This window comes from Amphibalanus amphitrite, unplaced genomic scaffold (genome assembly GCF_019059575.1).
Source record: "Amphibalanus amphitrite isolate SeventyFive unplaced genomic scaffold, NRLGWU_Aamphi_draft 001704F_arrow, whole genome shotgun sequence".
NCBI classification, from domain to species: Eukaryota; Metazoa; Arthropoda; class Thecostraca; order Balanomorpha; family Balanidae; genus Amphibalanus; species Amphibalanus amphitrite.
In genome coordinates this window covers 79173-100088 of record NW_024883197.1, presented here as the reverse complement: position 1 = coordinate 100088, position 20916 = coordinate 79173, and the positions used below count along the sequence as shown (strand labels likewise).

Sequence of the window (20916 nt, the reverse complement as noted above, 5' to 3'; positions counted from 1 at the left end):
AAACCCAAACAAAATCGTGGGGTAAAATTTACCCATTACCCCATCCAGGGTAAAGTTTACCCAAGATGAAAATTTTCGGTCAATGGGGCGGCCCCTACGATTTTCTTCAAAATCGGCATGGTGATACTACAGGCCCAGATGACCAATCTGGCTGAAGAAACCCCTATGGGCATTGAAATCTATGGGGTAAAAACGCCCTTGGAAAGTTTTACCCACGCATTTCTGGCAAGACTATCGCACGCATCCCCCAAATATGGGTATCATATGAAAGCCCATGAAAACCCAAACAAAATGGTGGGGTAAAATTTACCCATTACCCTATTCAGGGTAAAGTTTACCCAAGATGAAAATTTTCGGTCAATGGGGCGGCCCCTACGATTTTCTTCAAAATCGGCATGGTGATACTACAGGCCCAGATGACCAATCTGGCTGAAGAAACCCCTATGGGCATTGAAATCTATGGGGTAAAAACGCCCTTGGAAAGTTTTACCCACGCATTTCTGGCAAGACTATCGCACGCATCCCCCCAATATGGGTATCATATGAAAGCCCATGAAAACCCAAACAAAATGGTGGGGTAAAATTTACCCATTACCCCATCCAGGGTAAAGTTTACCCAAATTGAAAATTTTCGGTCAATGGGGCGGCCCCTACGATTTTCTTCAAAATCGGCATGGTGATACTACAGGCCCAGATGACCAATCTGGCTGAAGAAACCACTATGGGCATTGATATCTATGGGGTAAAAACGCCCTTGGAAAGTTTTACCCACTCATTTCTGGCAAGACTATCGCACGCATCCCCCCAATATGGGTATCATATGAAAGCCCATGAAAACCCAAACAAAATGGTGGGGTAAAATTTACCCATTACCCCATTCAGGGTAAAGTTTACCCAAGATGAAAATTTTCGGTCAATGGGGCGGCCCCTACGATTTTCTTCAAAATTGGCATGGTGATACTAAAGGCCCAGATGACCAATCTGGCTGAAGAAACCCCTATGGGCATTGAAATCTATGGGGTAAAAACGCCCTTGGAAAGTTTTACCCACGCATTTCTGGCAAGACTTTCGCACGCATCCCCCAAATATGGGTATCATATGAAAGCCCATGAAAACCCAAACAAAATGGTGGGGTAAAATTTACCCATTACCCCATCCAGGGTAATGTTTACCCAAGATGAAAAATTTCGGTCAACGGGGCGGCCCCTACGATTTTCTTCAAAATCGGCATGGTGATACTACAGGCCCAGATGACCAATCTGGCTGAAGAAACCCCTATGGGCATTGAAATCTATGGGGTAAAAACGCCCTTGGAAAGTTTTACCCACGCATTTCTGGCAAGACTATCGCACGCATTCCCCCAATATGGGTATCATATGAAAGCCCATGAAAACCTTAACAAAATGGTGGGGTAAAATTTACCCATTACCCCATCCAGGGTAAAGTTTACCCAAGATGAAAATTTTCGGTCAATGGGGCGGCCCCTACGATTTTCTTCAAAATCGGCATGGTGATACTACAGGCCGAGATGATCAATCTGGCTGAAGAAACCCCTATGGGCATTGAAATCTATGTGGTAAAAACGTCCTTATCGTAGGGGCCGCCCCATTGACCGAAAATTTTCATCTTGGGTAAACTTTACCCTGAATGGGGTAATGGGTAAATTTTACCCCACCATTTTGTTTGGGTTTTCATGGGCTTTCATATGATACCCATATTGGGGGGATGCGTGCGATAGTCTTGCCAGAAATGCGTGGGAAAACTTTCCAAGGGCGTTTTTACCCCTTAGATTTCAATGCCCATAAGGGTTTCTTCAGCCAGAATGGTCATCTGGGCCTGTAGTATCACCATGCCGATTTTGAAGAAAATCGTAGGGGCCGCCCCATTGACCGAAAATTTTCATCTTGGGTAAACTTTACACTGAATGGGGTAATGGGTAAATTTTACCCCACCATTTTGTTTGGGTTTTCATGGGCTTTCATATGATACCCATATTGGGGGGATGCGTGCGATAGTCTTGACAGAAATGCGTGGGTAAAATCTTCCAAGGGCGTTTTTACCCCATAGATTTCAATGCCTATAGGGGTTTCTTCAGCCAGATTGGTCATCTGGGCCTTTAGTATCACCATGCCGATTTTGAAGAAAATCGTAGGGGCCGCCCCATTGACCGAAAATTTTCATCTTGGGTAAACTTTACCCTGAATGGGGTAATGGGTAAATTTTACCCCACCATTTTGTTTGGGTTTTCATGGGCTTTCATATGATACCCATATTGGGGGGATGCGTGCGATAGTCTTGCCAGAAATGAGTGGGTAAAACTTTCCAAGGGCGTTTTTACCCCATAGATTTCAATGCCCATAGTGGTTTCTTCAGCCAGATTGGTCATCTGGGCCTGTAGTATCACCATGCCGATTTTGAAGAAAATCGTAGGGGCCGCCCCATTGACCGAAAATTTTCATCTTGGGTAAACTTTACCCTGGATGGGGTAATGGGTAAATTTTACCCCACCATTTTGTTTGGGTTTTCATGGGCTTTCATATGATACCCATATTGGGGGGATGCGTGCGATAGTCTTGCCAGAAATGCGTGGGTAAAACTTTCCAAGGGCGTTTTTACCCCATAGATTTCAATGCCCATAGGGGTTTCTTCAGCCAGATTGGTCATCTGGGCCTGTAGTATCACCATGCCGATTTTGAAGAAAATCGTAGGGGCCGCCCCATTGACCGAAAATTTTCATCTTGGGTAAACTTTACCCTGAATGGGGTAATGGGTAAATTTTACCCCACCATTTTGTTTGGGTTTTCATGGGCTTTCATATGATACCCATATTTGGGGGATGCGTGCGATAGTCTTGCCAGAAATGCGTGGGTAAAACTTTCCAAGGGCGTTTTTACCCCATAGATTTCAATGCCCATAGGGGTTTCTTCAGCCAGATTGGTCATCTGGGCCTGTAGTATCACCATGCCGATTTTGAAGAAAATCGTAGGGGCCGCCCATTGACCGAAAATTTTCATCTTGGGTAAACTTTACCCTGGATGGGGTAATGGGTAAATTTTACCCCACCATTTTGTTTGGGTTTTCATGGGCTTTCATATGATACCCATATTGGGGGGATGCGTGCGATACACTTGCCAGAAATGCGTGGGTAAATCTTTCCAAGGGCGTTTTTACCCCATAGATTTCAATGCCCATAGGGGTTTCTTCAGCCAGATTGGTCATCTGGGCCTGTAGTATCACCATGCCGATTTTGAAGAAAATCGTAGGGGCCGCCCCATTGACCGAAAATTTTCATCTTGGGTATACTTTACCCTGGATGGGGTAATGGGTAAATTTTATCCCACCATTTTGTTTGGGTTCTCATGAGCTTTCATATGATACCCATATTGGGGGGATGCGTGCGATACACTTGCCAGAAATGCGTGGGTAAATCTTTCCAAGGGCGTTTTTACCCCATAGATTTCAATGCCCATAGGGGTTTCTTCAGCCAGATTGGTCATCTGGGCCTGTAGTATCACCATGCCGATTTTGAAGAAAATCGTAGGGGCCGCCCTATTGACCGAAAATTTTCATCTTGGGTATACTTTACCCTGGATGGGGTAATGGGTAAATTTTATCCCACCATTTTGTTTGGGTTCTCATGAGCTTTCATATGATACCCATATTGGGGGGATGCGTGCGATACACTTGCCAGAAATGCGTGGGTAAATCTTTCCAAGGGCGTTTTTACCCCATAGATTTCAATGCCCATAGGGGTTTCTTCAGCCAGATTGGTCATCTGGGCCTTTAGTATCACCATGCCGATTTTGAAGAAAATCGTAGGGGCCGCCCCATTGACCGAAAATTTTCATCTTGGGTAAACTTTACCCTGAATGGGGTAATGGGTAAATTTTACCCCACCATTTTGTTTGGGTTTTCATGGGCTTTCATATGATACCCATATTGGGGGGATGCGTGCGATAGTCTTGCCAGAAATGCGTGAGTAAAACTTTCCAAGGGCGTTTTTACCCCATAGATTTCAATGCCCATAGGGGTTTCTTCAGCCAGATTGGTCATCTGGGCCTTTAGTATCACCATGCCGATTTTGAAGAAAATCGTAGGGGCCGCCCCATTGACCGAAAATTTTCATCTTGGGTAAACTTTACCCTGGATGGGGTAATGGGTAAATTTTACCCCACCATTTTGTTTGGGTTTTCATGGGCTTTCATATGATTCCCATATTGGGGGGATGCGTGCGATAGTCTTGCCAGAAATGCGTGGGTAAACTTTCCAAGGGCGTTTTTACCCCATAGATTTCAATGCCCATAGGGGTTTCTTCAGCCAGATTGGTCATCTGGGCCTTTAGTATCACCATGCCGATTTTGAAGAAAATCGTAGGGGCCGCCCCATTGACCGAAAATTTTCATCTTGGGTAAACTTTACCCTGGATGGGGTAATGGGTAAATTTTACCCCACCATTTTGTTTGGGTTTTCATGGGCTTTCATATGATACCCATATTGGGGGGATGCGTGCGATAGTCTTGCCAGAAATGCGTGGGTAAAACTTTCCAAGGGCGTTTTTACCCCATAGATTTCAATGCCCATAGGGGTTTCTTCAGCCAGATTGGTCATCTGGGCCTGTAGTATCACCATGCCGATTTTGAAGAAAATCGTAGGGGCCGCCCCATTGACCGTAAAATTTTCATCTTGGGTAAACTTTACCCTGAATGGGGTAATGGGTAAATTTTACCCCACCATTTTGTTTGGGTTTTCATGGGCTTTCATATGATATCCATATTGGGGGGATGCGTGCGATAGTCTTGCCAGAAATGAGTGGGTAAAACTTTCCAAGGGCGTTTTTACCCCATAGATTTCAATGCCCATAGTGGTTTCTTCAGCCAGATTGGTCATCTGGGCCTGTAGTATCACCATGCCGATTTTGAAGAAAATCGTAGGGGCCGCCCCATTGACCGAAAATTTTCATCTTGGGTAAACTTTACCCTGGATGGGGTAATGGGTAAATTTTATCCCACCATTTTGTTTGGGTTTTCATGGGCTTTCATATGATACCCATATTTGGGGGATGCGTGCGATAGTCTTGCCAGAAATGCGTGGGTAAAACTTTCCAAGGGCGTTTTTACCCCATAGATTTCAATGCCCATAGGGGTTTCTTCAGCCAGATTGGTCATCTGGGCCTGTAGTATCACCATGCCGATTTTGAAGAAAATCGTAGGGGCCGCCCCATTGACCGAAAATTTTCATCTTGGGTAAACTTTACCCTGGATGGGGTAATGGGTAAATTTTACCCCACCATTTTGTTTGGGTTTTCATGGGCTTTCATATGATACCCATATTGGGGGGATGCGTGCGATACACTTGCCAGAAATGCGTGGTTAAATCTTTCCAAGGGCGTTTTTACCCCATAGATTTCAATGCCCATAGGGGTTTCTTCAGCCAGATTGGTCATCTGGGCCTGTAGTATCACCATGCCGATTTTGAAGAAAATCGTAGGGGCCGCCCCATTGACCGAAAATTTTCATCTTGGGTATACTTTACCCTGGATGGGGTAATGGGTAAATTTTATCCCACCATTTTGTTTGGGTTCTCATGGGCTTTCATATGATACCCATATTGGGGGGATGCGTGCGATAGTCTTGCCAGAAATGCGTGGGTAAATCTTTCCAAGGGCGTTTTTACCCCATAGACTTCAATGCCCATAGGGGTTTCTTCAGCCAGATTGGTCATCTGGGCCTGTAGTATTACCATGCCGATTTTGAAGAAAATCGTAGGGGCCGCCCCATTGACCGAAAATTTTCATCTTGGGTAAACTTTACCCTGAATGGGGTAATGGGTAAATTTTACCCCACCATTTTGTTTGGGTTTTTATGGGCTTTCATATGATACCCATATTGGGGGGATGCGTGCGATAGTCTTGCCAGAAATGCGTGGGTAAAACTTTCCAAGGGCGTTTTTACCCCATAGATTTCAATGCCCATAGGGGTTTCTTCAGCCAGATTGGTCATCTGGGCCTTTAGTATCACCATGCCGATTTTGAAGAAAATCGTAGGGGCCGCCCCATTGACCGAAAATTTTCATCTTGGGTAAACTTTACCCTGGATGGGGTAATGGGTAAATTTTACCCCACCATTTTGTTTGGGTTTTCATGGGCTTTCATATGATACCCATATTGGGGGGATGCGTGCGATACACTTGCCAGAAATGCGTGGGTAAATCTTTCCAAGGGCGTTTTTACCCCATAGATTTCAATGCCCATAGGGGTTTCTTCAGCCAGATTGATCATCTCGGCCTGTAGTATCACCATGCCGATTTTGAAGAAAATCGTAGGGGCCGCCCCATTGACCGAAAATTTTCATCCTGGTTAAATCATGCTTTTGGTTAAATTGATCCGGTATTTAACCATATCATTGGGTCCGGGGTGAAAAGATCTTTCAAATGGTGGTCTTATTTTTCAGTTTCGTCCAGCCGTTTAGGCGTAAAACGGTTTTTAGATTTTTCCCTAGATTTCTAGATTTTTCCCTAGATTTGGCAGCCCCAATCTGGGCTGGGCCGAATGTGGGCTGAATGTGGGCTAACTTCCGTTACATGGCATAGGGTCATTTGAGATTAGGTTAGTTACGAAAGCTCACCATTATAAGTAAATGGGGATATATCAAAGCCGCTATTTTGGTGTCGTTTAGAGATTGCAATCCCGGGATCGGGATCCCGGGATCCCGGCGGGATTTTAATCCCGATCCCGATCCCGAAATTCCGCCAATCCCGGGATCCCGAAAAGAATCAGTTTTCACATTAAAAAGAATGCAGCCGCTGCACGAGTCTTGTTTACACTGTTTATTGTGCTGCGTGACATAAAGCAGATAAACTATTTAGCTGGCACCCCGTATTGGCCGTGCACAATCGACCGTGTTGGTAGCTCTCGGGTATCACCCACAGCGGTTAAGCCGCTTAAATACGTACGAAAAAAGGTCCCGAAAGCCAAAAAAAATGCAGCATCAGCGCTGCAACATCTTTATCAGGATCACAGATCGTTCAGCGATTCTGACTTGCCCGTCCGTGGCCGGAACAGAGGAGGTCATCAAGACAGTCTTTGAGCTCGTGTCGCAGAAAGATGTCACAGATGTCACGCAAGTGACGGCAGAGCTCACTGATTCAGACGTTGAATACGGTAGAGTGGAGCTCTCCCAGTCAGTGATTCTGCTCTCAAAGCGACTTTCGAACAAATCCTGAGAGACATTAATGATGAAAGCGGAACCGGAAGGAGGTAAAGTGACCAAGCGACGTTTTGAAAACACTGTAAAATAGGGAGCTGCCAAAGTTGGCGTACACTGGTTACGAGTTTTTAAGTAGACCAACATGGCAATGGCTTAAAACTGTCGCGCTAACTACGAGTAGCGTAGACGAAGAGTGAGTGAGGCGTGGATGTGCTGGAACCTGTCTGGTAAACGATCTGGTCGACGCACAGTACACGCTAAGTTGACTTGTCCTAAACATAGCTAAGTGCTAAACAAATTCCATTCGCCTAATCATGACAAATATGTTGGTGCTAAAATTGCGGCTTTGCACTGGCGGATCCAGGGGGGGGGGGGCATTTAGGGCCATGGCCCCCCCCCCCAAAGGCCTAAAGTGGCCTGTTTGCCCCCCCCCCCCCAAAACGTCAGAAAAATTGCTAAGAAAATATACCTTGATGGAGGTTTTTAGCCACTTGGTGAAGTAAAGCTTTCCACCCACAGCATAATATGGAAGCAATATGGTAGCAGTGAGGATCAGTCAAAAGCTGCGCGAGCGCTGAGGTGCCGCTGACAGGCCCGTGGTGCCCTTGCTAGTTGCTAGGCCTGTGGTGCCCCTGGACCCTGGCAGGCCTGTGGTGCCTCTGGCGGGCCTAGGGTGCCCCTGCTAGGCTGCTAATGCCCCTGGGACCTGACAGGACTGTGGTGCCCCTGACAAGCCTAAAGTGCCCCCAACAGGCCCGTGATGCCCCCGACAGGCCCAAGGTGCCCCTGCGTGATGCCGTGATGCCTGCGAGGCCGGTGGTGCCCCTGCGAGGCCGGTGGGGCCCCTGACAGGCCCATGGTGCCCCTGCGAGACCGGTGGTACCCCTGCTAGACCGGTGGTGCCCCTGGCAGGCCTGTGGTGCCCCTGCTAGGCCGCTGGTGCCCCTGGGCCCTGACAGGACTGTGGTGCCCCTGACAGGCCCAAGGTGCCCCTGCAAGGCCGGTGGTGCCCCTGTAAGGCCTGTGGTACCCCTGCTAGGCCTCTGGTGCCCCTGACAGCCCCATGGTGCCCCTGCGAGGCCGGTGGTGCCCCTGGCAGGTCTCTGGTGTCCCTGACAGACCTGGGGTGCCCCTGACAAGCCTGTGGGGCCCCTCACAGGCCCGTGGTGCCCTTGCTAGGCCTGTAGTGCCCCTGGCTGGCTGGTGGTGCCCCTGCTAGGCCGGTGGTGCCCCTGACAGGCCTGTGGTGCCCCGGGCGGGCACCAAGGGGGGTCATGACCCATGTGGCCCCCCTTGGATCTGCCACTGATACATAATATATTGATTTGTAAAGGCGTTATGGCTTATGCAATATGCAATTGCAGGCACTTGGTATCCCTCACTTATCCCTCATTGGGGGCTCTGGCGGGCTCCTGAGGGCCCATGTCTATCTCCGGGAGCCCTAGACGGGCTTCTTTTGGTCCTTTCAGTCCACTATAGCATAAGAGGTCTCCACGCGAGTCCTATACATCTGAGGGCGTACCCTGACGTCTGAGGTACCCAACTGCAGCTCCAATGGTCTCTTACACTGGCGGATCCAGGGAGGGGCATTTAGGGCCATGCCCCCTTCCCAGAGGCCTAAAGTGGCCCGTTTGCCCCCTCCCCCAAACGATAATGAAACATAGTTCAATCAGTGCGTGGCCCAGGAGCCGAGTTAGACAGGGGGTGTTTTACCACCTCCCGGTCCGCAAAGGGACCCAAGCACTGACTCGAAGCGGGTTAACTGGTCGACAAAAGCAATGGTAAGTGTTTACAAAGTAATATAAAGGCATGGGTTGGGTGGGCTACTATTTATATATTTTTCTTTTTAGTTAAAAAAGATATTCATAGTGTCAGGGCTGTGACGAAAAATAAGTGGCCTAAATCCGATGAGAAAACAGGATTTGGGGGTACCCTAGGTTTGGCTCCTGCATGAGTTGCCCCCCCCCCCAAAACGCAAGCCTGGATCCGCCAGTGCGGCTTTGCAACCTTTTTTGGCCATGTTATTCACCAAGCACCAGATCAATCATTAGAGCGTTAGGTCTGGCCTCAGAGGTCATATGTTGACCTGATACATTGAAATTAGAACCTGATTGCTGCGTCGCGCCACTGCATCTCGTTTTTCCCACCAGGTTCTAGCTCATCTGGAGGCGAAAAGGCGACGGAACACACCGGCCTCTATCACCGTCGGCCGAGTTGTATACAGAAGCACCAATAGGACCGGAAGGCTGAGGTTGTCGATTTTTGAAAAATATCACTCAGAATCGGTTATTGAGCGTAAGCAGTGAATGACACTAACTAAAAGTTGACAAATGTCTGACAATCATCTGGAAAACCAACAGACTATTTCCCGGATACGCCCTGTTAGGGACCTAATCGCCGTGCCGCCGCGAGTTAGACGGTCGGCTGATCTCGTTGGCAAACGGACGACTGCACAGTTAACATGCTGAACATTGCACATTGCACCAGACAAATGGATTTGAGCAATTGGCTCTCATGTCGGCACTTTGTCATGAGGTGGCTGCGATACCACGAGCACCAGCCATGACGAGGGGCTCACACTGTTCAGAGCGTCCGATGGACGGTTCCAATTTGTCCATTGACACCACGGTGATACGATGGTCGTTCGGACACCTGGTCGCTCGATGACCTTATCGATACCTAGCATCACGGAAACTTTATTTGCCCATCATCGATACCACGACGATTCCGATGGACCCATTGACATCGATATAGGATGGATTGTCATCTTGTCATCCTGCAATACACAATAGACGTGGCGCACAAGTCCCTTCGGAAGGCCATGAATTCAGAAAAAGTATTTCCAAGGCCACCTAAACCCACAGCCACCGCTCCCACCCAGCTCCGACCCACCCGTCCACAGGGTCGGCTAGGGGTGGGGGGGGGGGGGCCGACACACCGCGGCCACCACCGTGACACCCCGAGTGCCATATAAGCGGGGGTCGGCCGTCTGGAGGCACCACTGTTCGGCAGCACCGCCGGAGACTCCCTCCCACACGGCTCAGTCGAGATGAACGCCAGGATTCTGGTAAGACATCCAGAAGAACCCCCCCCCCCCTATTGTCTCGGGTCGGCCAAATAATATCACTTGTTTTTTTTAACATCAGTATGGCTGTGAATCAAGGCATTTTGCAAAACATCCAATGCATCCCTTTAATCAATAAGGATTAATTCCGTCAAGCATTCTATAAATACTTCTCGCCGATTTTTAACTTCAAATATTTTGCCTTGTACCCTTCAGTATATAAAAGAAAAATATTCAGAACGAAAAATGCCACTTTAATGTTTATTGGTGCCAAATTATTTCTGCAAAATCGTACGGTCTTGTGAGTTGTGAGAGACCGATGAAGGATAAATTGTGCTTGTTTGAACCCGAAAATTTTCCTTTTCAGCTTGTGCTGTGTGCCCTGGTGGCCGCAGTTTCCGCCTCCGGCCACGGCCACGGCCACGGCCACGGCTACGGCCACGGCTACGGCCACCGGTACGGACGTTCTCTGGGGCACGGTTACCGTTACGGACACCGACACGGACGGTCCGTGAACTACGGCTACGCCAGCCACGGCTACGGTCATGGTCACCACTACTACGGTCACCACCGCTACGGCCGCTCGGCTCCCTACAGCCACCCTGGCTACGGCTACGGCTACAGCCATGGCTACGGCTACCTTCACCACCGCCACGCCCGCTCGGCTTCCTACGGCTACTGAGCCACCACGGCTACGGCCACGGCTACGTCGCTGTGAGGAGGCCTGTGTACGGCCCTCACCCGAGCCGCTACCTGCACCATTAGTGGGACCTCTCCGGAGTGACGGCTGCTGAACAGTGCTGCTTTGTCTCGGAACAACACGGCCATGTGGTGGGGAGATTGTCTCGGGAGAGAAAATTCTCCCTGCATGCTCATGGCCTTGTCATCAAATACATGTTTATGCTTATTTTAAAATGCACTTTGTTTTCTTTCAGATGACCAATATAAAAGTTTATTAGTTACGCACTGTGTAGGCAATAGGCATTGATCAAATAATGGTCAACCGGGAACATTAGGCACCTATGCTCGTATGTTACAGGTCGCAGGTAAAACTGAGCATAAAGACATTTGGTAGGTATTTGGGATACCTACCAAAATGCAGAGCAAACATTTTCCAACGCCATTATTACGGAGCGACCGGAGCGAGCTTACGCCTTACGCCGTACGTCTTACGTCTTACGTCTTAACCCTATTCCGGGCGGGCTCTGAAAGGTTCGATTCTGGACGGGGCCTTTTCGCCCCCCCCCCTTCAGATCTCAAAAACCACACACCGGAGCAACAAATGGCAAACGGTGTTTGATAGGTCGTTTAAAGATCTACAACTTTTACATAAAATATTGTCGGGTCAGGTCAATATTGCGGCCACGGTCATCATCGATAAAATGTTTTGGAATTAGTTACTTATATAACTTTTGAACTAAGAAGCATACTCGTAGAGAAATAAAATTGATTTTTTTTGTTGCTCTCGTCGAGGTGATGCGAAATAAGCATACGATGACCTTCACAGTTCACAGGTCAATTTGAAATTTGACCCGAGGTCAAAGTCAGGTCATTCACCAATGAGGTTGTGGGGTATGGTCATGCTGCATACCAAACGACGCGCCTTAACCAGGCGAGCAGTTTGTTACCACTTACAAGTCTTTAGCACCATCATGTCGCGATTTATTGACAAAAAAAACTATTCATGACGTCACATGACCTCAGATGACCTTTGCCGGTGCTCCTGTCAATAAGCGGCACCAGGATCATCACTGATGATATAAGATAATATTCCATAGACCATAGGGGAAAGTGGGGTAAGACGGGCACCTTAACTTTGGAGCCATTTTTTGGCCGGTTAGAAACATCATAGAAACGGGAAACTGAGTGAAAACCCTTTTTTAGACATTTTACTTCCATTTGCCAGAAGATGAGACTTAGACCTGATTCAACGAATAAACTGCAGCTATTTTTGCAAAAACTTGCAAAAGCCCGTCTTCTTACCCCACCCCATGGGGTCCACCCCATGGGGTAAGACGGTCACATTGGTAGGGCAAGACGGCCAGCTTCTTTCACCGACCAGCACAGCTCGCACCAAATGCGCGAGATTAGCGGCATTGATACAGTCGCTCGTTGGTCTCAAGTGGTTCAGAAAAGGCAGTAAACGAGATTCGTGCAGCAGGTGTATGCTCGTATATAGGCCCCAGTTCAGAAGCCTTGTAGAGCCGTTTTTCACATCATTTATTCGAGAATTAGCTGTGCCGAAGGAATATTGCTAACATGTCTGTGAGTATGGAAATCAAACATATTCTTAACAGAAATGCTACTTTTTCCTACAGTAATAATTTTTTCACTATTACAGACCCATTGGATCCATAATTGCCCGTCTTACCTCAAACCCAATGTTAGAAGTTCAGCAGGATTTTCCTCTGTGGACAATTTGATGCAGACAAAGCAAATCTGCGGTAAATGAACACTGGTGGCATATGAGTGTACCACAAGTGATTGCGAGTTTTTAACCAAAATAAAAGATTATTGACTGAACACAAATTCATCAGACTTCAATGGTGGTGTGTAGTGGGAAAGGCAATTCTGGTCCTAATTTTTCTCGCTCATAGCGCTATTGGTTTGGTCTGCAGAAGGGGTGCCCGTCTTACCTACCCTGACCGTCTTACCCCACTTTCCCCTGCCTAATACCTACTGAGAGAATTGGGCATGGTTTGGACTCGGTTACACGAAGCATGGGAGGCATTTCAATATTTTCCCATAGGCTTGCAGTGTAAAGGTCACAAGTCTGGCCTGACCTCAGGTCACAGATATAAAAATTCTGAGATATGCAACTTGTGGGTACATACCTACTGGTACTCTAACTAAAACCTGAAGAGAAGAAATTGATCAGTCAAAAACTCTAGCTCTGGCGTGATTGCAAACTTTTCTGAGGTGGGGTCAACGAACCGCCTCTGGTTACCTGACCTGACCTGACCTGACCCAGCAACTTTTTTGTCAAAATTTGCGCAATGAACGTTTAGGAAAAGTCATCGAGTATTAGCTTTCAGTCTTGCGGCATTTGGCGATGGCACAAGAAAAATCTGAGGGGGGGGGGGTTAAGGCACCCCCGTCCAGAATAGGGCTAAGTTGGCCTTTCGAGGTTTAACAGGTCACCTGAGGTTACTCGAGGGCAGCGCTTTTCGAGGAGCGCTGTGGCCCGAAGGTTTGGACTTTGAATTGTGAAAAACGCCCGCCCGCCGGAAAACGCAAACACCGCAAAACGCGCAAAACGCACGCCCGAAACGCCAACGCAAACGTCGCAAAAAATAAACAAACGCCCGCCCGCCGCAAACCGCAAATAAAAAACGCAAAAACGCCGCAAAACAATAAAACCGCCCGCCAACCGCAAACAAATTTAACACCGCAAACGACGCAAAAAAAAAGAAGAAAACCGCCCGCATTGCCCAAACCGCCCGCCCGCCCGCCGCCAAAGACAAACACCGCAAAAAACACAAAACGCCCGCCCGCCGCAAAACGTAAACACCGCAAAACGTGTAAAACGCACGCCCGAAAAGCCAACGCAAACGGCAAAAAATCACCCGACCGCCGCAAACCACACAGAAAAAAAAACGCCGAAACGCCGAAAAAATAAAACCGCCCGCACCGCACCGACGCTAACTGCTAACCGAAAACGACTAAAAGTCGCCCGCCAGCCGCCAAACGCAAACACCGCAAATAAGCGCCCGGCCGCAGCAAGATAATAATTTATCAGCGGCTGGCATACCGCTAGGCTGGTCATTTTCACAAATCAAAAAGATATCTGCAAAAATCTCCTAGATGAAAGCGCCCGATTAAAAAACGGATGGCACGTGCGTGTTCCTCGCCCCCAACTTCCTTCAGGTCAATCGTCATTTGGGTCATCTAACGCATTGACGTATCTGCAAAAATCTCCTAGATGAAAGCGCCCGAGTAAAAAACGGATGGCACGTGCGTGTTCCTCGCCCCCAACTTCCTTCAGGTCAATCGTCATTTGGGTCATCTAACGCATTGACGACCGGCTGGGTGGAATGAACATTGCGCCAAGAAACGTAAGTATATTGTCCACTGGCGGTCCCAGGGGGGGGGGGGGGGCCACGGGGGCCATGGCCCCCCCTTTGGTGCTGAAAGGTGGGGCCATACTATCTTTTGGCCCCACCTTTCAGATCGAACAAAAGTCCTAGAAAAGCTTTTTGTGTGTTTCATTTTCTTTCTTGCGCCATCAAAGGACGTAAATTTCACTCATGAGTGGGCTCAGTTTCGTATTCTGTCAATTTGGCGGTCAGCGTCGCTGGCACCGGTTCACGAGTATGGCCGCATCTTACATGGAATATCAGCGTGGGTTTGCTTGAGGCTCTCGTAGGCCCAGCAATGGCTGGCATGAGACCTCTTCGGCAGTGGCGGGTGGGCCCTGCCAAATGAGCGTGGCTCTACGACACTAAGTCACTAAAGTAAGACCTCATGGGTTGGTTTGGTGCTGTGCACCTCAGAAGCCCGGTGGTGACGCCGTATGCCGGCTTGGTTTCTTAAGGATTAGCGTGGGATCTCCGGGGCCTGCATAGAGTTTGCATTAGCTAGTATGTAATTTCAGAGGCCTGTATGTAATGTGTAGACAGTGGCGGTCGCGGGGGGCATCAGGGCCATGCCCTCCCAAGGCACATAAAGGGAGCCATCATATCATTTGCCCCCCCCCCCCTCAAGCAACCGATGGGCCCCCATAGGTGTATGGGACCCTGGCCCTGATTCGATCGTCACGAGGCTAAAAAAACACGCCCACACCGGTCTTTGAGCGTCCAACACTGACCTCTGAGGGAACTTCAGTGGCGGTCAAGCGCCCACGTTGACCGCTAAGAGCCCACATCGACCTCTGAGGCCCCACATCTGACCTATGAGGACCCCTTACCGGCCTCAGGGGCCCAACCGGCGTCTGAGGGTCTCACACCGGTCTCTAGTGGCCTTATTGCTGTCTCTGGTGTCCCAAGACGAACATTTAGGTGCCAATGAGGGCCCCGCATTGGCTGCTGAAGACCCGATGCTGGCCTCTAAGGGCCTGCATTGGCCTCTGAGGAGGGCTCATCTTGGCCTTTGAGGGCCCTCTGCTGGCCTCTGGGTTCCAACGACGGCTCATTCCGGTCTTTTAGGGCCCCACGCTGACCTCCGACCTCTGAGGGCCCCATGTTGGCCTGTAATGAGTAGGACCCACATAAGCCTCCGAGAGTCCAACTCGGTCTCTGATGGTCTCAAACTACTGGCCTTTGCAGTTTGTAGGCCCTGTACTGGTCTCTGAGGGCCCTAAACTGGCCTCTAAGTGAAAACATACATGGGTGGGCTTCTGAAGATCACAGGGCTCACGCAGACTCCTGCACAGCCGTACGTTGGTCCTGATCGAGATTACTTTACGTCCTGATGGTCCCGCGCAGATTCCCTCATATTTCGACGTCGGGACCCCATGAGCCGGTGTGGGTCCTGGGGCTGGCAGAGACTGATGAAGTCCTTAGGGCTCAGGGCCAGTCTTTTTAGCAGTAGGACTATAAGGCAGGCTGAGTGAGCCCCAATAGAGCTGTTGCGAGGCCCCGCGCGAGTCGTGCGCGGCCCTCAGATGCCAATTTTGAAAACCAGGAACCTGTGGGGCCAGGGATCTCCAGAGGTCGGTGTACCTATTCTCTCCCGCCGCCAAACAACTATATGGGTAAATGTCATAGTCTGAACATGATCTCTGGGTTTCACATGCTTGTTCAAAGCAAGAGGTATCCGTACTTTTCCGAATTGTTTTATTGTGGTAAGGTCATGAATCCGCGTGCCCGACCTTCCAGTATATGCTACACCGATCCGTCGCCATGGTGCAGTGGCCCGACCGGTGGAAACACCGTGGGACGGGAAATGGAACTGGTGCTTTTGCCTTAAATTGAGCTTAAAGATTTCACGCAAGAATGAGGTGGATGAAGCATAAGTAATGCCAACTGCGCGGCGCCTCGTGGACGTAAAAATTAGCCGATCACCCCCCCCCCCCCGTGACTGATAAATGCTAGGTATGTCCCGCGAGTGTGACTTTGGCCCCCCCTTTTGCGAGCGGCTGCGACCGCCAGTGATATTGTCAAAAAGAATCCCCAGAGTGGTGGATCCCAAAAGTTTGAAACTACCACTTTGGCCCACTGGACGACACCTTAAACAGTTGCCGACCGGATGACACCCATTGTTTGGTCACCCACGCCATAGTATGCATCATGGGTGCGCCGAAATGACCAAAAGTCCCAATTTCCGGTGTGCAGGGTCATTTTCAACGGCACGTGGCACGTGGTTCTGGACTTTTCCGGCCACTTTGCGACATACCCATGGGTAGTGCACCGAATGGTGGTTGATCTGCATGTAAGAAAATGGGGGGTCGTTTGGATCGTTTTCGAGCAATCTGCCGTGGAACGCATTTTTTCATTTTCCCCATTGGCTTAACACGGGAATTTTTAAAGTCACGTGGCACGTGCACCAGATGGTCCGCGGAGGGGAGACCCATACCAGAACGTAGATCACCTGGCCCACTAGAAATCCTGAAAAAATCAGAATATTTGGACCAGCCGTTTTCAAGAGCATCAAGTTGTACTGATCTCAGGCAGCTTTTGCCAAATTGTCAGGGAACTCCGATTTGTTTTTCAATAGAAAAACACAATTCTAAAGAATAGTGTTTTAACTATTGACAACAAACCTTCGGTTACCATCTTCAAAACGGCTGATGAAATCGAAGCCCTTGCTTCGAATGGTGATTCGTTCGTCCCATGGGCACGTAGCTAAGATTTGGCCCAGGGCAGGCACGTAGCTAGGATTTGGCCAAGGGAGGGGCGGAGGAATCCCGGGGGCCTCCTTTCTACAGAGGGCATCCTCCCTAAAGGGGCCTCCTTTCTACAGAGGGTCTCATGCCTACATACAACATAATGCAGACTTTTGTTCAGCTTTCATATAGCCAGCGCACTGGTATGTTTTTTTTTTATTCTTCCCGCTGCAGCGGTAAGAAACATACGCATACCACAAGTCTCCAGCGCACAGTGGCCCTTTTTCAGAATTAGCACGCATTAATTCCCACATTACCTGAAAGTGGTGCAAGACATCAACACGTGATCAAGGACGTATTCCCTGCCAATGCAAAGAGAAGAAAAGAAACGAACTGACCAAGGATATTCGGCCCAACAGCGACAGGCCGCTCGGCCCAAGATTTGGCGCACGTTCGTACGGCTCGCCCGCCGGCCAGGCCGCTCCGAACGCAAGTGTGGCGAGCCCGCCAGCCGACCGCGCTGCACTGACCGTCAGGACGCCCCAGGGCGTCACGTGACCGCATCTACAGCTGTTGCCAGCCACCGTTAGTATAATTTCAATTAGCACATCTTGTGGCAAAAGTCAAGCCACATTTAGGCGCACACCAGGTGACACTAGCTTCGAGCCAGGTCAATGAGCTTAGTCGTATCGAACAGGAGCCACAGTCGCTCGCGGACTGAACTGGCTCACGTTATCGACCGTAGAAGCAAAATGGCGCAAAATGGCGCGATGCCCTTTGGTGGACATGGTCAGAAGAGATCGGCGATTCGAACGATGTATAATACGACATGTTCCAGAGTGTGCCACTTAACATAAAGCTTCATATGTATGCCGCCATCTCCAGTTAATAATTGTCCTGTTATTGTGTCCACAATATTCGGCAAAAGTGGTCTATTTAAGTTTATATAATGAAAATAGTGGTTTCTAGGGCTTCTACGTAAACTCAGCTTCACAGCCATGCCACTCATTTTTAATATTTTTGCATCGAAAGTCTTACAAATTGATGTTCATCTCACTCTACTTTTTAGGGTCCGCCGGTGGTGTCCGCGCGCCTCTCGACAAACTTCGATTTTGCGGTCAGTTTTACCAAAGATAACTATTTTTTAGGAGGTAAAAATAGCACCATCGGATAGTTTGGAATGTTTTGCACACGATAAGACTGCTTTTTACTCAAAAGAAGAGAAAAATATTTTGAATTTATGCGTGCTAATTCTGAAAAAGGGCCACTGTGCAGCGGTAAGAAACATACGCATACCACAAGTCTCCGAGTGGCATGGTAAATGGCAAAAAAAAACTCTGGCGCCGGCGGCGGCGGTTGCGGCGGCCGGACCGCAGCAGGAGGGGGAGGATCTGCGAGGAATGGGTGGGTGGATACTGGATGACGGTCAGAGTAACACTTGGTGTATTATCATATATCGTTCAAGCGCTTAACCGTATTCCGGGCGGGCTCTGAAAGACTCTGAATCGGGCGGGGGCCTTTTTGGCCCCCGTCAGAACTCGAAAAGCACGAATCGTAGCGACAAACGGCAACGGCGTTTGATAGTTCGTTGAACGACTTACAACTTTTGTAAACAACTTTTTTGGGTCAGGTCAATATTGAGGTCGCCAGAGGTCATAACAAATAGCATGGTTTATAACGACCTACATAGATAGGTCAACTTCAAAATCTGACCGAGGAAGGTCACGCTGGGTACCAATCGGCGCGTCATGACCAGGCCAACGGTTTGGTACACTAACATCTATGTCTTGGAATTTTGATATCGATGACATAAGGTCAGGTCAATTTTGCGACCTTAAATTGAAAGTCACCTTTTTAGACGGAAGTCATTATAAACACTCTTAAGCACTGAATTACTTGTATCTTTGACACACTGAACACACTGAACATGAAAGTGGCACCCGTGACCCCTTTTTATAACCCTGAGGTCATCTCAGGTCACCAATGGTATCTGACTTTTTCGCGAATAACTTTTGATAGAGGCATGCTAGAGCGATGAATATACCTTAGTTGTGTTTGGCTCGACGATACGGATGAACTGATATGGAACTCAGCCCTTATCGGTTAGGTCATGATCTTGACCTAAGGCCAACTTTTCAAGTTGACCTTTCAAGGTCAATTGATAGTTCATTCCACTTGTCTTGACGAGAGGAACAAGATGCTGGTAAAGGGAAGTTCGTGCAAATTTTGAGACGAAAGTTATTGCCGAAAACTGGTTTCCGAAAATATCGCCTATTTTGGCATTTTTTGCGGCCACTGCAGGTAAAACCGTTGACGGCAAAACCGTTGACGGCACCCGGCATGATTTCTCTGAGCGCATTTATACAAATAATTTGTCTACATAGGATAGGGCCTTCTGTTTACAGAGGACCTCCTCCCCTGTCCCTTCCTACAGTGGGCGGCGACGCGGTTTGGGAGTCTGTTCTGTAAGTACAGTTTCCTGAGTTCTCAGTTCTCACTATCTATAGTGAGATCTGAGAACTCTCTATAGAGAGTAGCAGGGAACAGAAGCCAGAAGGTTATTTGCTTACAGTGGGCCTCCAGTCTCCACTCTATGTACTTAATATACGACGCTGTCTTTGACTACCGGGGGCCTCCTGCCCATAGAGGGCCTCTTATCTACAGAGGGCTTCCTCTCTACAGGTTGCCTCTTATCTACAGAGGGCCTCCTCTCTGCTGAGGGTGTCTTTCTCTCCAGAGGGCCTCCTTTACAGAGGGTATCCTCTCTACAGAGGGCCTCCTCTCTAGTCTCTACAGGGACCTCCTCTCTACAGAGGGCTTCCTATCTATGTAGGGCCTCCTCTCTTCAGAGTCTCGTCTCTACACAGGACCTCCTCTATACAGAGGACCTCATCTCTGCAAAGGGCCTCCTCTCTTCAGAGGGCCTTCACTCTACAGAGGGCCTCCTACCTACAGAGGGCCTCCTACCTACAGAGGACCTCCTTTCTACTGAGGGAGTCCTCTACAGAGGGCCTCCTCTCTTCAGACGATCTCCTCTCTACAGAGGGCCTCCTCTCTTCAAAGGGCCTTCTGATTTCAGACGGTTTCCTCTTTACAGAAGGCCTGCTCTCTACAGAGGGCCTCCTTTTTACAGAGGGCCTCTTTTTTACAGAGGGCCTCTTTTTTTACAGAGGGCCTCCTTTTCTTGCAGAGGGCCTCCTCTCTACAGGGGGTCTCCTCTCTAAGGGGGCCTCCTCTCTACACAGGGCCTCCTACCCACAGAGGGCCTCCTCTCTACTGAGGAGTCAGAGGGGCCCTAGCGGTCAGACACAGACACTAGTGGTTATTCACAGGAGGTGAGAAGGGCCCTAGCTGTCACTTGTTAGGCTGGTCAGAGGGCCCTGATTGTTCTGACGTCATTTTTTAGATTCCCGCGTGAATTTCGTTCGCCTTCGACGTGATTTTGGCCAGTTGGATTCAGGCAGAAAGGATTCAGGCCAACGTGGGCCTTCGGCCCACGTTGGCCTGAATCCTTTCGGGGGGGCCTCCTGAAAACCCCAAGGGAGGGGCGGGCGCCCCCTCCGCCCCCCCCCCTTGGCTACGTCCCTGGCCCAGGGAGGGGCGGAGGAATCCCGGGGGCCTCCTTTCTACAGAGGGCCTCCTCTCTAAAGGGACCTCCTCTCTACAGAGGGCCTCAGCCCTCATGCCTACATAATTACATACAACATAATGCATTCACTTGTGTTCAGTTTTCATATGGCCAGCGCGCTGGTATGTTTCTTACCGCTGCAGCGCTAAGAAACATATGCATATCACAAGTCACCGAGTGGCATAACTGGCAAAAAAAAAACTCTCGGGCGCCGGCGGCGGCGGCGGCGGCGGCGGCCGGACCGGAGCAATCTGCG

At 49.2% G+C, this 20916-nt stretch overlaps 1 protein-coding gene across 1 annotated transcript; it reads left to right on the top strand.

Moving 5' to 3' along the window:
• Positions 1-9337: 9337 nt before the first annotated feature.
• On the top strand, positions 9338-11173 carry LOC122374738 (kininogen-1-like). The gene is made up of 2 exons (XM_043353668.1): positions 9338-10272; positions 10637-11173. Exons 1-2 carry the CDS (start codon positions 10255-10257, stop codon positions 10949-10951), a joined length of 333 nt encoding a protein of 110 aa, XP_043209603.1. The 5' UTR covers positions 9338-10254; the 3' UTR covers positions 10952-11173.
• Positions 11174-20916: the final 9743 nt, after the last annotated feature.